The following is a 15,110-nucleotide window of genomic DNA, read 5'->3' as shown; positions in this document are numbered from 1 at the left end:
TCTATAAAACAATAGTAGCAATATTAACAAAACAGCAACTAAAAAAAAATGAGCTAAGCTTGCCTACACACTTACCTCATATAACTCTAATATTATTACATATACAATACAATACTATTTACATAAACAACAGAACATCACAGTTGACTTCAACAATTTTATGATTTTCTCACTTGAAGACGTTACTAATAACTGCAAATAACAGTGCTCAAATGTCCCTTGTAAAATATGTTATTTTCATTCACATATAAAATATGTTTTTTTCCATGTAGTTGAAAATGAATCTTTCTTCTTTTTTTGTCTTTTTAAAAAACTTTTGTTTGAATCTGGGAACATGTAAAGAAAAGACGGGAATCAGTGGTCCTCCAAGTGCTGCTGAACTACTACCACTCCTAGCAGCCTTAGACAGCACATGGGGGCTGATGAGAGCACTAGTTTGGTCTGGAAGGCACCAGGCAGGCAAAGGCCAATGTAGCACACATGTGAAACTACCTCCGAAGACTTCACCTGAAAGACAAGATATAAATATTTCCCTTAATACCACCTCAATACCACCCAGCTGTGGCCTCTTCTGTAACATCAAGAATCCCCAAGCACTCCCAAAAAACCTCAATTTGGGTTTCTTTGTTTCCTTTTTAAAGAGGAGGCATATTGAGTTGGAGAAAAACAAATTATCTCACCTAGTGTACATGCTCCCTTTGGAAACGCCGATCCAAAGTCAATATATAGCCAAGGAGTACAGTGACCAGACCACCTATGACAAAGCGAATGATATTCACCAGGGTGTAGTCGCTCTCTGAAAAGGAAAAGGAAAAATCAAGTTGCAGAGCCACTCACAGTGACTCCAGCCCCAGGGAGAAAAGGCCTAGACAATGTTAGGTGTGGCAAACTGCACAAGACAATGTTCTGGGATTTCAAAAATTAGCTTTTATTGATTACAGTTGTAGGTAGGCTTTGGCTGAGACATTTGGTGTACATACATTCTTAGCCTTCAAATGGAGGGCTGCTGAGCAGGGTTAAGCCTGGGATTAAGGGACCACCTCAAGAACATGGGTCTACCTAGGTGGTCCTCCAAGATAACTGCTGGATGTGTGGGGGTGATTAGTGAGACAGGAGAGGCTAGCAAGTTCTAGCAAGTTCCATATTCTAGCAGAGTTCCAAACAACCGCCTTTTTAAATTACGCAGCGATCAGCTTGTTGATGACTCGTCTGAGTCATACTATTAAAGATTCCTTCCTGGTAAAATCCTTTCTAATCCCTTTTAAAAGGAATAAACACAAGAATCTGATTAATATTAATATAAAAGTAGTTTACTCACAGATTCATTCAGGTTCACAGACATATCCCTGAAGGCAGACTTTGGTTACTTAACAACTAGAACTATTCCATAAAAAAGTTAGTCCCAAGTCCCTGCAACTAAGCAGTCACTTCTCCAAACACACAGCAACATACAAAATGGAGAACACACACTGATCAGAACATGGAGGCAGTGTGCTCCTCCATGCTAGTACAACAGACCAGACCCTCTTCAAGTCACATGTAGTGAAAGTCTGTCCCAGCTCGGGAGGAAACAGGAAGTCTTCTCCTGAGTGGTACAAAAAAACCCCTAACATGTCCACTGTAGGAATGTTGTACTTGACTGCAGTTTTACATCATCCCACAGGAAGTTCTATGGCCTGTTTGCTCTTATACTTGGCTTCTGGGCAGACTTCCCACTAGATCCCTCTAACAGGTCCCCTGTGATCACACCTGCTTTGGGTTGGAGGCATTGCACCACTTTACCCAGGTTTGTACCAGTTTACTGTATATCTAGTTTGTACCCAGTAGCATTTTTTCATGATTCATGTCAATTTCAGAATTAACTAAATAAGGTTCAAAGAATTTGGGTGATAGCCAGCCAGTAATACTCAGAGTAGATCCATTGAAATGCAAGAGATTCACTTTGGTCCATTGATTTCAAGGGCCCAACTCTGAGTATGACTTAGTTGGATAGGAACCTGTTAAACCAAATAATATAGTAAGGCACACTGTTTGATAGCCAAGTAAGAAACCATACCTGATATCAGGAGTTCTATTGGGTCACTCTGTAGTGATAACGCCTTTGGCCTTTTTTCTGCTACATAGCTGCAACTGTAGCTCCCTTTGTTGTCCCAGCTGACATTGTGAATGGACAATGTACCATGATATAATTCAGTTTCCATGGTCCAGTTTAGTGATGGGTCTCCATCCTTATGGAGATAGAACATCATGGCTTCTTTCCCAGTTTCACACCTGATTGTGACTTGTTCTCCAAAGGCAACCAAGTTGCTAGGACTCATGGAAATTGTTGGTATATATAAATTAGGATCTGTCACAGAAAAAGAGCCCACAGAAGTGAGATGACCATCAGCACAACATGGTGGAAGCTGTTCTCAGGGACAGTGTAGAAAGCTGAAGCAGGATCTTAGGAAGATAGGAAGCTTATACTGAATCAAGATCATTGGCCCATCTAACTCAGTATTTTCTACACTGACTGGCAGTGGTTCTGGCAGAGTTCCAGGCAGGGGACACTTCCAGCCCTATTTGGAAATGCTGGGAACTGAACCTGGGACCTTTGGCATGCAAAGCAGACACCCTACCACTAAGCTATGGTCCATCCTCTTCGAGCAGGGATAGAGAACCTCTTTCAACCCAAAGGCTGTATACTCTTCTGGGCAACATTCTGGGAGCCTCATGCCATTGGTCAGTGGGGCCAATGTGGAGAGAACAATGAATACACACTTTAACTTTGAACAATAGTGTAGTTTCTACACACACCCCTCTCTGTTTTCCACCCAGGCAAGCAAATAGCATTGTCTGGGTTCAAGGGCACATTGCAGTCAGGCAAAAACACACAGTTACAAACATAGCTGAACCAGACACATAAACAATAAGCAAAACACAACAAAAAATACACGACCAAATCAAGCAATTTACACACAAAGCATAATAAGATCTATTTAAAGTATTTTTTAAAATATACTTAAACAATACCCTGGTCCTTCTCACCCCAAACCCTTTTCCTTGGCAGGGTGCCTCTTTGTGGGCATGGATATCTTCTACTGGGAAAGCCAGCCAGGTGGGTGATGCTACTCACTGGACAGCCTGCCAGAGTCTGGAATGTGGGCCAGAGCTAGGCTGCTGTAGACCCCTCCTCCTGCTGCTTTGGTGGGCAGAAAGGGCTTGCTACTGCTCTTGAGGCAGCCACCACCTCTGCCCTGTATGCAGTTGGTGGGCAGCCCTGAGGAGCTGCCACCACCAACACCTCGCACCACCGCAGCAGCAGCCCCAGGAGAGCACTCCAGTTTGCCATGGCCACCTCTGATGGTACCACTCCTCACTGTCTCGCCCACTGCCCCCCAAGTGGTGAGCATGCAAGCAAGGACTAGCAGGGCAGCAGCCAGGCGATGATGGCCACCATAAAGGGAACCCACTGAAGAAGCCAGCAGGAGAGTCATTCCCAGGCACCATCTTGATTTGCTTGCACAAAGCTTATGTGGAGATTAGAGCATATCAAGTCTTGGCTGAGTATTCATTCTGATTTGTTTATGGGGCAAGTTATACCAAAATATGCCACGTTGGGCACCAAAATTCATTAGTTTAGAAGATTGTGAATGAAGGTCCTCACCTACTAGGTAAAGGTCCACGGTATTACTTGCCTCTGAGATGAAGGGCCCGGATTGGGGTCTATAATTGCAGTAGTAGCTCCCTCCGTCAGCTTCACTCACATTGTTGATGAGGAACACAGCATCAGAGCTACTTGTCCCCACTGACTGTAATTCCTTCTTACCATCATCCTTATAAAGATACCATGCCTTGTATGAATTATTGACAGAGCACTGAATGGTGATGTTTTTCCCCAACTGTGGCATTGGACTAGGATGAAAAGAAATGCTGGGCCTGGGTAGATCAGGATCTGCGAGAAAAAATGCATATGGCATCACTATTCTACTCATGACTGAGGAACTAAACCATTTCACCGGCAAAAATATTACACTGCTGCTAGCTCATCCTCTAGACAAGGGCAGTCCTAAAATGTGCATGTCTAGAGGATAAGCTTGCAGCAGTGCAGTGTTGGCAAACATCCTTAACCTGCTTGCTAACTGGATTGTCCATACAGTTGTCATATGCTCAGATTCAGACCACACTGATGCCCTTTGTGCTGAATCAAGCTGTTTTGCCTTTTGAGATTTCACAGACATTGTCTAGCAGTTTTGAGGTTATCCTCACCAATATTGTGCTAGAAACTTGCTGTTCTTTTCAGGGTGGAAAAAAAAACAGCCACTCACTATTCTTTGCTGAATTCTGGGGTTATTCCCTCTTTCTCCACTCATGAGACATCATTGCATCTGTTCCTAAAAAGAATTACTTAACCTGTTTATGTTGTGCCATCGTGTATATGGACCTTAGAATAGATTGGTATAGTTGTGGCAATTGTTGGTTCCCTCCTCAACCAAAATGTTCTAAAGTAGTTCTTGGTTAAAATCTATGAACACCCAACCCATTCCTAGACTGTCACTGCCAGTTGATCCCTTCTGCGCTCCTGTCACACAAAACTCCAGAGCCAGTAGGGGCAGAAGTGCCCACCTGACTCTGATGCCATTGCAGCTTAGCTGGATTGAGCAGGGTGACAGAGCCAATCTCATGCTCTCGCTGATGTGCCTGCACACCCCAGCCTCACCACCACTCTTGCCCACTCCAACTCCATCCTGGTAGACGGCAATGAAGCTGGTGTTACAAGAGTGACTCCACCCCATTACAGAGATTGCTACTGCCCCAATCTGTTAGGAGTCACAACTATGCAACCTGGGTCTTTACAAACAACAACAAAACAGCCTAGTAATTGCAAAACATGATGCAGAATTCTAAGTAGAGAAGGTTGGTGGGGGCAGTCTTCTTTTTAGTTTCTCTCAGTTCCCTAGGGCAGGAACTGGATTCTAAAGACCATGGCACATGTTAGGAGCATAGGAAGCTGCTATTGTCTATTCTGATCAGCATCTGTTCCCCAGAGTTTCAGACAGAGGCATTCCCAGCCACATCTGGAGATGTTGGGGGTTAAACTTGGGGCCTTCTGCATGCAAGGCAGATGTTCTACCACTAAGCTACAGCCCTTGATATGTCTGTCCAGTTATCCAGAACATGCAGCTTCCTTTGTACTTTCCTATGAGACATAGAACAGATCCTGTAGCTACAATTCAAATAATACCAAAAATTAAGAACGAGGCATGGGACTAGGTAGGATATGGGCAAAGTTAGTTCTCGTACCTGTTATCTGGATTGTCACGAAGTCACTGGGCTCTGAGATGATAAAAGGTTTCTCCTTGGCACTGTACCTGCAGCTATAGTTCCCTCCATCCTCCAAGTTAGTATCTTTCATGAAGAATGTGCCCATGGTCCCATTAATCTCTATGACTTGAAGAGGCATTTGTTTTCCAGTCTTCTCAAAAAGGAACTTTGCAGCCCAGTGTTGGCTTTGGCAATTGATGATGGCATTTCCACCCCGGACAACCCACTGAGTGTGAGCCAGGGTGATGTTGGGTTTGAATAACTTGGGATCTGTGCAAAGGAAGAAATTGATCGGCGAAGGCTATTCCAAGCCAATATTTGCTCTGACAATGGATGGTGGCATTTACCCCTGAGGGTGATCCATTGAGTGTGGGTCAGAGAACTGATAGACTTGGGTAACACGAGAACTGTGCAAAGGAGGAAATGAGACAACAAGGAACCACCCCCATCACCAGTGCTGTGCACGGTTAACCAAGATAGTGCCCTCCAGAAGTTGTTGTCTGCCATCTTGTCCATCACTTCAGGGAAGCAAAATATCTTCAGTCAGCCTATTGGTCATTTTTTCCCCATGTTAGAGCACCTGGTCCTTTAGAACTCCATGATAGATAGACATTATAAGCTTCTCCCCAGAGAAAGATTTGGCAGTTTGCTCTTATTTATTTATTTATTGAAAACATTTCTTTCTCCTTCCTTCCTTCCTTTCTTCCTTCCTTCCTCTTCCTCCCTCCCTCTCTTTCTTTAACTGACTGAGGTGTCTGCACTTGTTACAATTTCTTCCCTTCATTCTCTGCCTTCATTTCAGTCCCAACCCAAAGGTTTTCTTCTTGAGCATCCCTTGTGGCTTGTACCCTATTTTCATTTCCTTGTTCACGAAAACTGGTGTTAAGCCAAAAGTGTTTGTATAAGGACTTCCAGCTATAAATTGAGCCCTCACCTGTAGTAGGCATTTAAAGCACAGTTATACCAGTTGTTTCTTCCCACAAAGAATACTGGGACTTAATTGGTATCCTCACCTAGTACAAACAGCTCCACACGGTCACTGGCCTCTGAAGAGGTGAAAAACTGTGAGGGCTCTGTGTAGCTGCAGTAGAAGCTCCCTCCATCCTCCCAGTCCATTTTGTTGATTCTGAAGTTCTTCCTGTCCTCATTTGTCACTGCTATTAGTAGGTTCTTCTTGTCTTCAGCCTTATGAAGATAGAACCTCTTGCTCAGACCTTGGGCTGAGCACTGAATGATGACTTTGCTTCCCAGTTGTGCAATGTAACCTGGGATCAGGGAGATATTGGGTCGGGCTATGTTCTGATCTATGAACAGAAAGCAGATTAAATAGTGCATGTAGCATCGCAAAACACCCACCCATGCTTTGTACACTTTGTACACAGTGTAATTGTACACATGCTTAGGATGAGTAAGTCTCGTCGAGTTTCATGGTGTTTAGGATTGAATCCTAGGCCATTTTGCAAAGAGAAACATGAGGCCTGTTGGAGTTTGTTTTCTGAATAGTCAGAAGCTGACATCCATTTTTTGTTTTATGTAAGTGGTCATTTGTAAATTACCCATCCCATGGATCATTGTAGCGATGTACAAATGAAAATACAATAAAACAAAGAAAACGCTGCTTCATGAAAACATCACAATACTATCACAAGAATAATCAATGATCAAGGACTTTTATTCTGGGCAAAATAAATAGTGTCAGAGCCTTGTGTCCTTTCTCCCAGTGGAAACTAGTATATAAACATTCATTATCTTCTTCTTATCTTTATTGTGCCAAAAATGTCAAATGTGAAATTTTAATAAAATTACTGATCTTTTTTGAAACCTCAGCCTTGTTGAAAACAATTATTTTATTTTAAAATGCAGTTATTAAATGACACAGTAGCATGTGCAACTATGGAAAAGACGTGACATGTGTTGTGTGTCCCACTCATGACAGAGATTCTCATCCCTCTCCTTGTGTGAAAAGAATAATCTCTGGGCACCATTATTCTGCCTTTATCAGGACTACGCAAAATGGCCCCCTATGGATGTTGCTGGACTACGACTCCCATCAACCCTGATCATTGACTATGCTGGATGAGGCTGATAGGACCTGGAGTCCCTCAGCATCCTAAAAGCACCATATTGGCTGCCCTGATATATGGTCCCTTCTGCATTCTCAACAAGACTCTCACTCATTACTCCTCAGGCTGATAATCAAGAACATTATTAAAAAATGTAGCTGGGATGCAGTGGGTATCCATCTTCTCAGGTATCTCAGGTTCAAAGCAACCTTCAATAATTTAAGTTATCTCTCACACCATAGTAGCAGCTTTCTTATGGCACTCAGTTTGGGAATGACTGAGCTCTCTTCATGAATACTAGTGAATGTTTGTTCCCTCTGAATGGGGCCACCTCCAGGTTTGTGGAACAGGGGTTGGGGGAGGACTCAGCAAAATGCCCATTGGCTGGCCTCTTCCTATTTCCATGGGTCTTCCAGTGGCTTTACTTGGTGGCAGCAGCAGTGAGCAGCAACAGTATCCCAGTAGAGACACCATGCTAATTTCCCACATTACATTGGGGCATGATGGGAATTTAAAATGGCAGCATCCATCCCCACAGTTCTCATGGGAACCTCATAAAAATGATTTGAAGTGTGGCCAGGGAAGGTAGACGCAGCAGTGGGCCCTTCTGGGGCTCTGACAGCTGCCTGAGGATGCCAAATGCTAGTGCTATCTCTGCCTCTGAATAAAATATAATGTGAGGGAAACAAAGACAGGCCCGCTTTTATTCTGTACTGAAATACAAATTAAGATTGCAACCGTATACATGCTTACCTTGGGATAAGCCTCATTGAACTCAATGGAGGCTAATTTCTCAGTAGACATGGTACACCTAAACCCCAAATAAATAATGAGTCATGGGAGAGGTATGTAAATGCTAAGTTCACACTTACCTGTCATTAGCAATCTCACAAGTTCACTAGTCTTTGAGATGATGAAAGGTTTTGACTCGCTGTACCTGCAGCTATATTCTCCTGTATGCGCCTGGTCTAGATTGGAGACGAAGCATTGAGCTGTGGTCTCATCAATCCCCAAGCATGGCTGAAGCATCTCTTCTCCAGACTTTTGGATATAGAAGCTCGTGGAAAACTTTTTGCTTTGACATTGGAAAGTGACATTTCCCCCAAAAGCAACCAGCTCAGTGGGGCCCAGAGAGATAACGGGTCTAGGAAAGTAGGGATCTGTAAGAAGGGAGAAGTTGGTTAATGAAGGGCTCTCCATCTTTGCTGTGGATTGTTTACACCATGCAATTTTGTGTGGTGGAAGGGTGCATAATGGAAAGGGAAACACTCCATGTGTCCTTCAGCCTGGAAAGACATCTACCCAACTCTACCCAAGCTCCAACACTCTCTAGAATCAAGACGGACGTTCACTAATGGAAGCAGCTATGATGCTGTAAACCAGGAATTTGGTGGGAAACATGAGAAGAAATAGGAAGGCCTTTTTCATCCCCTTTACTTATGTGGCCTTCCAAATGTCCTTGGACTCCAGCTCCCATTGGCCTCTACAAGTATAACCAATGGTCAGAGGATGATGGGACTTGTAGTCCAGCAACATCAAGGGGGAGGGGTACAGGTCTTCCAACCCTGCTCTACATAGTCCAGGTACTCTAAGGCTAGAATACAAACATCCAGCAAGCTGGATCACTATATTTGTCTTGGAGACAGTGAATCAGAACCCTTACCTATGACAAACAACTCCAAATCATCACTGGACTTGGAGGAGATAAAATCCCCTGAAGGTGCTCTGTAGTTGCAGCGATATTTGCCTGCATGATGCTCTTGCACTTCTCTAAAGTTAAATGTGGCCGTGTCTCCATCTGGTTTCACAGAATCTGGTTTCATCTTATCTGCATCAGTATGGAGATAGAACCTCTGGATTGGATGTTGGGTTGCCTCTTTGAATGAGCACTGAATAGACACATTACTTCCCAGGTAAATCAGCTTCTTTGGGTAGAGGGTGATATTTGGCTTCGGTAGCTCGAGATCTGTGAGGATGAAGTCAACTTAGAATGTGAAAATAATGAGGATGAATGCATAAAATTCATGCCGCCGAATGTAGCCAATTACCACAGGGTTACGGCCAGCAGCAGCACAACAGGATGGATTGCAGATGAAAGTGGACGCACTATACAATAGCGCAGAGGTTGCCGACTATTAAGGGCTAGTAGCCACATTTCAAATGTTGAGGTGGTGCCCTGGGTGCCAGTTACAAAATGGCTTCTGTGGGAGTGTGGCATAAGACAAAATGGCCGCCACATCTAAAAGAGCTGAAAAAGAAGCAGGGTCACACAATAGTGCAGGCCTGCGGTCACTCAGATCCACCCCCTTCCTGTCAATAGGAAAAAGGTCCCCACATCAGCTACTGACACACTCACAGAAATGTTATTTGCACTTCTCCTTTGTTGAGAACAGATTGTGTGTCCAAACTGGCAGCAACTAAAATGTGGGCCTGTTTAAGGATGTGTGTTCAATGCAGAGAAGACTAAACCATGCAGAGGAGACAGCATTGCAGGGCTGTCTTTTTTAGGGGACATTTGCTAAGACTTTTGTGAGTGCCATAGGGGGTAATGGCAGGAACACTGGCACCCACGGGCATTGCGTTGGCAAACCCTGTGATAATGAGATGTACACCAGCTTAAACACAGGAACAGGAACAGGAACAGGAATGTCTATTCAGCTCTAAATGATCTGCAGTTGCATTATATGAAAGTGACCAGAACAAAAGCCTGGACCCATTTGTCTATACTTTGTCAGGTTTTACCCACCCTGCAGGGAATACCATGCTTGTAAATATTACCCAATTCTCTCACTTTAAATTTTTTCCCATCTTACATCAAGGTTCAGATCCAGGTCCAAAATGCTTCAGACTGAAGCAGGGGGTTCTCAGGAGCATCACATCAGGGTCCAAACGTAGGGCTTGTCCACAATGAAATGGACTTGAAGTGGCTTGTATTCTCAATAATTTAATGTCACCCACTGCAAGGAACTGCGATTTTGCACATTTTCTCTTTTGAATTCAGCTTTCCCCTGAATCTCGCTCTCTGTATTTGAACCAGCAGTCTTGTTTTGTGAGCTGAGGGACCGTGAAAGAACTGCGGTGCCGGGAAAGAGGTGGGGACCTTTTTATTCCCGAGGAGCGGACCAGAGTGAAGCCTTCCTATGGACCCTCTCTGCTCCCCTCCCCAGGAAAGGCCACCCCTGGAGCCATCTGCCATTGGTCGATTTGCAGGTAGGTCATATTCACGTCATACAGATGATGAGATATTCCTGAAGTCTCCTATCTGTCAGAGGGCCTAGCAGGGAAGGGTTCCTTCAGGCAATGGCAGAGGGGAGGGGGAGGGGGGAGGGGGGAGGAAGAGGTGGAGCATCTGGCCACAATGCCACACTACTTGCAGATGAGCAGAATTGGGCCTGCTTTAGCAGAAAGCATCACAGGGCTGCCTTGGCTATGCCTGTCAGCCCTGTACGGTTGTCCTTGTGTGACTGACCTGTGGTGTCATCACAGGGACAGCTCCTGATTTTGGGCGAGAGGTGATATTTCCATGGATTTTGCAGTCATATCTGCCATTTCAAGGATTTTCTGAATGGTGTGTGTCTCCCCTTTGGGACTGGGTGAGTTTACACCAGGCTGGTCATCATTCCACTGGCACTGTGGCGACACATGTTCCTCCCTTGTGTAATTAGTGTACAGGATTAGCTCTGCCAAATGTGCATTACAGGGTCAGTACGTTAAACACACAAACACACACAGGGGGAATTCTTGTGTATTTCTGCTCTGCTGGTCCACTCCAAGGCTGGTGATATTTTGTTGCCGCACGAGAACTTTCCTAGTCCATATCTACATTATGTCCTTCACCTAGCAGATGGAAATATTAACTGAGGCTAATGAACCAAGTTTCAGTGACCCCAGGATGCTATTCTGAGATACCGAGGAGTAATCTGAGGCAAGACCATACCTGTTATCAGCAACTCCAGTGGTTCACTGCATTCTGAACTAGACTTGCTTGAATTGTGATAGAAACAGGTGTACATTCCTCCATCCTTTGAGCTCACATTAGTAATGGGGAAATGAGCCGATCCTTTGTCTCCCGGTCTTGGACTGGCTATCGCCTGATGACCTTTTTTTAGGTAGAAAGTCAGCCCTTTGGTGGTGGGTGCCTCACAAAGGATGGTGACATTTCCTCTAGGCAAGACTCTCCAACTGGGAGTCAATGAGATTTTGGGAGCAGGAAGGAGGATCTCACTGGATTAACAGGGAAAGGAGGAGGAGGAGGAGGAGGAGGAGGAGGAGGAGGAGGAGGAGGAGGAGGAGGAGGAGGAGGAGGAGGAAGAGGAGGAGGAGGAGGAGGAAGAGGAGGAGGAGGAGGAGGAGGAGGAGGAGGAGGAAGAGGAGGAGGAGGAGGAGGAGGAGGAGGAGGAGGAGGAGGAGGAGGAGGAAGAGGAGGAGGAGGAGGAGGAGGAGGAGGAGGAGGAGGAGGAGGAGGAGGAAGAGGAGGAGGAGGAGGAGGAGGAGGAGGAGGAGGAGGAGGAGGAGGAGGAGAAGAAGAAGAAGAAGAAGAAGAAGAAGAAGAAGAAGAAGAAGAAGAAGAAGAAGAAGAAGAAGAAGAAGAAGAAGAAGAAGAAGAAGAAGAAGAAGAAGAAGAAGGAGGAGGAGGAGGAGGAGGTGGTATTTCCAAAATTTATATCCGGGCAAGTGAAAAAATGCACACTGCAAGAAACAATCAATTACCTATGAAATATGTAATGGCCACCAAGGGCCACCAAAATGCTGTCCATGGCACCCTTGAGATCTTCCCTTGGTGCTCATGAAGTCTTTGAGTCCCCTCCTGAAATTCACTGTCCCCTTGTTCATATGCCGGAGGGTGGAGGTGGTGATGAAGCCCTATGTGTTTTCCAATGCTCATATTAATTATAAACCACACTTTCTCTGGGTGGGTGGGTGGCTGAATCAGAGGAGGGAACAGAGACATAACCAGTGAGTTTGGTACCCACTCAAAAATTCAAAAGGCCCAAGCAGCCCAGTTTTTTTGGTTTTTTTAATGCAATGTATGTATGTGCACAGTCCTGTTTCAGCTGCAGGAAAACATTTAGACCAATTTGCATCAGAATGAATAATGAACACTTCACACAGCTAAAGATGGTAGAGTTTGGTGGAGTCTTTATAGGTTGCTATGGAAATGCTAGTAGCCATCATGTTTGCATCATGGGGGGCGGAGCTGCCAGAACATTATTAATCTAACTAAATTGATGATAATGGTGAGATCTTTTTTGCTAAATCTGTTAGAAGCAAATAGGTAAGGCAAGGGGCTAGGTGAAGCTCTGACTAAATAAAGTATCTTTACTCTTGGTTCATTGGTGATTTTTTATATATATATATAAAACTCCCCTGCCCCAGATCTCAGTTCTCTGTGGACTCAGTATGCTACATCTTTTTGTACTCAATGGTCTAGTGTCTCCATGGTCTAGTGGGAAGGGAGTGGTAAACCATGAAAAGTCAATGGAGTTTATAGGGTTAGTAGGAAGAGTGACACACTGATCCTTAGCTTAGAAAAGTCCATAAAGGTGAAGCATTTGAAGGCAGAAGGCCATTCAAGGGAGCTAGGGGCTGTGACTACATGGCCTGAAGCCCATGGTTTTCCTACATGTACTGAATAACCCACACCTCACAATGGGAAATGGGGTCCTGCAAATCAACCCTTAGAACCTACAAGATATTGTAATAGACAAATCTCCCTCCCTCCTCCATGCAGACCTGTCTCAAAGCTCCACCTGTCAACGTAACATAATCCAAACATTCTTCGCCCCAATATTTCCTTACCTTTGAACACATTTTTCTCTTGATCTGGAGAGCAACCTAGAAAGAGGGGGAAAAACAATTACTGAACAGGTCCCATGGCAATAAGATCCCTGCCAAACATTCAGCATAACTATTTCTCCATCTGCATGCCTGCAGACAGGGTTTAATCTGAGGTGGGACTCTGGAAAACTGCCTGGCCACTCATCTTCTATGGCAGGTGTCCCTCCAGGTGTTGCTGAACTGCAACTGCCACCATTCCTGGACATCATTCCTGGTCCTTGGGTTCCTCTAAAGAATCAATTTGTAACATGAGGATGCCTCTTAGCGGAGGACAATATGCATTACTGCTGAACTATCCCAATCATATCCCCCATTCATTTTTGACTCAGATCAGAGATAAGGCACTCGTGGCCTTCAGGTGTTGCTGGACTACAAATCCCATCATCCCTGCCTATTGGCCAAGCTGGCAGGGGCTGATGGGAGTTAGAGTCCAGCAAGGACCAGAGTACCACAGGCTCTCCATCCTTGATGCAGATCTGTAAGTTTTGCCCGACTAGACCCCACGACACTTGTCATTTCTGAAATTAAACATCTTTCCCTCCCCATCTCTTAACCTTTCATGCATACTCCCACTGGAAAATGTTCTTCTCTTCAGTTCCCCGTTCTAGGCGCTCCTTGGCTTTTGAGATTCTCACCAAAGCAACAGGATGCTAGCAGTCAGAGCCATGAGGCAATGTTGGGTCCCCAGGGGCTGGATCCAACTTCAGTGTCTTCTGCTCTGTTAATGCTCTGCTTTACTTGAGCCCCCAGATTTGATCTAAAGACACAGGAAACTGGGTTCAGGCATTATCTACCACCCAGTCGGTAACTCATGAGCCTCTGACATGCCCCCTTTAATCAGCAGGAAATGTCTCTTGTGATCAGATATCCATTGACTCAGGAAGGCAGCTCTTCAAATACAAATGTTCACAAAACCCATTCTGTGCTACTGAGATTAGATTGCTGACGGTTACAGAAAATACACATGATAAAATTCTGGCTTTGTACTAAAAGAATAAATAAGCCTTTCAAAGGACTTAAAGGCCAGTTCACCTTTATAGGCTCCTTGTTCTTACTCTGCTGCTGCCTGCTTTGCAGGGAGACTAAGGGTGGGCCGATATCTCAATCTGAGTTTCTCTCTCTTTCTCGTTTTTCTAGTCTTAAGATCAAGGCTCCACATTTTCATGTTTGCAATTTTGAAAAACATTTATTTCTAAAAGATAGCAATAGAATGAGAAGCCAGCAGAGTGTTGTTTTAATTCTCGAGTCTGGTCATTTTAATGGTGACCGTTCCTTCTTTAAAATCAATCTATCTGAATTTATTGGAACAGGTAGAAGTGGTGAAAAAAACCCAAAAGACAAACAGTTAAGATTGAACTTGAGGTTTGCCCTCAAGTTCATCCCCCTCCAAAAAAGAAAGAAGGAAGGAAGGAAGGAAGGAAGGAAGGAAGGAAGGAAGGAAGGAAGGAAGGAAGGAAGGAAGGAAGGAAGGAAGGAAGGAAGGAGCAGCTGCCAGCTGTATACCATGACAAGAAGGTCTGACTGCATTTAATAAGGAAGTGGAAGTTTTCAACCGCCATTTCTTCTGTTCCTGTTGTATGTACTGAACCACTCCTGAAAGTGAAATAGCTGGTCTGTTATTTTGTAGCCTTCATCAAGAAGGTAATTTATCAAGGAATGAAGACAAAGGGAACTTTCTCTCATGGCTGTAATATTCTTTTAATAAAGATGTAGATTTCCATTCAACAGAAGAGAACAACAAAACATCGAAGCACAATTTCAGCCAGTGCCAGCTATGGATGGTGTTGTGGGCTGGTACCCATGATGTCACAAATGTCTCAATCCCAGAACAGTTTTGCAACAGCCAGCGGCTTCTTTTAAAGAAGGAAACAGCAGTAAATGCACGTTTAAATCACTAAATTATAT

General features: G+C 44.4%; 1 protein-coding gene across 2 annotated transcripts; it reads right to left on the bottom strand.

Annotated features, from left to right (window-relative positions):
- Positions 1-3: 3 nt before the first annotated feature.
- Positions 4-14,499, bottom strand: LOC309355658 (immunoglobulin superfamily member 1-like). Of its 2 annotated transcripts, XM_081886632.1 has the most exons (11): positions 13,841-14,498; positions 13,167-13,202; positions 11,305-11,591; positions 9,031-9,333; positions 8,240-8,527; positions 6,318-6,608; positions 5,284-5,574; positions 3,647-3,934; positions 2,057-2,347; positions 681-796; positions 4-507 (listed from the first exon to the last, which is right to left on the bottom strand). In XM_081886632.1, exons 1-10 carry the CDS (start codon positions 13,870-13,872, stop codon positions 681-683), a joined length of 2,223 nt encoding a protein of 740 aa, XP_081742758.1. In that variant the 5' UTR covers positions 13,873-14,498; the 3' UTR covers positions 4-507. The 2 variants fall into 2 exon arrangements, with proteins under 2 accessions (XP_081742758.1, XP_081742759.1); XM_081886633.1 differs by lacking the exon at positions 2,057-2,347 and having other exon boundaries at positions 13,841-14,499.
- Between the last annotated feature and the right edge of the window lie 611 nt (positions 14,500-15,110).

This window comes from Podarcis melisellensis (genome assembly GCF_964234715.1).
Source record: "Podarcis melisellensis genome assembly, chromosome: 13".
Classification (NCBI taxonomy): domain Eukaryota; kingdom Metazoa; phylum Chordata; class Lepidosauria; order Squamata; family Lacertidae; genus Podarcis; species Podarcis melisellensis.
The sequence above is the reverse complement of the archived record's forward strand: the minus strand, read 5'-3'. Positions and strand labels throughout refer to the sequence as shown.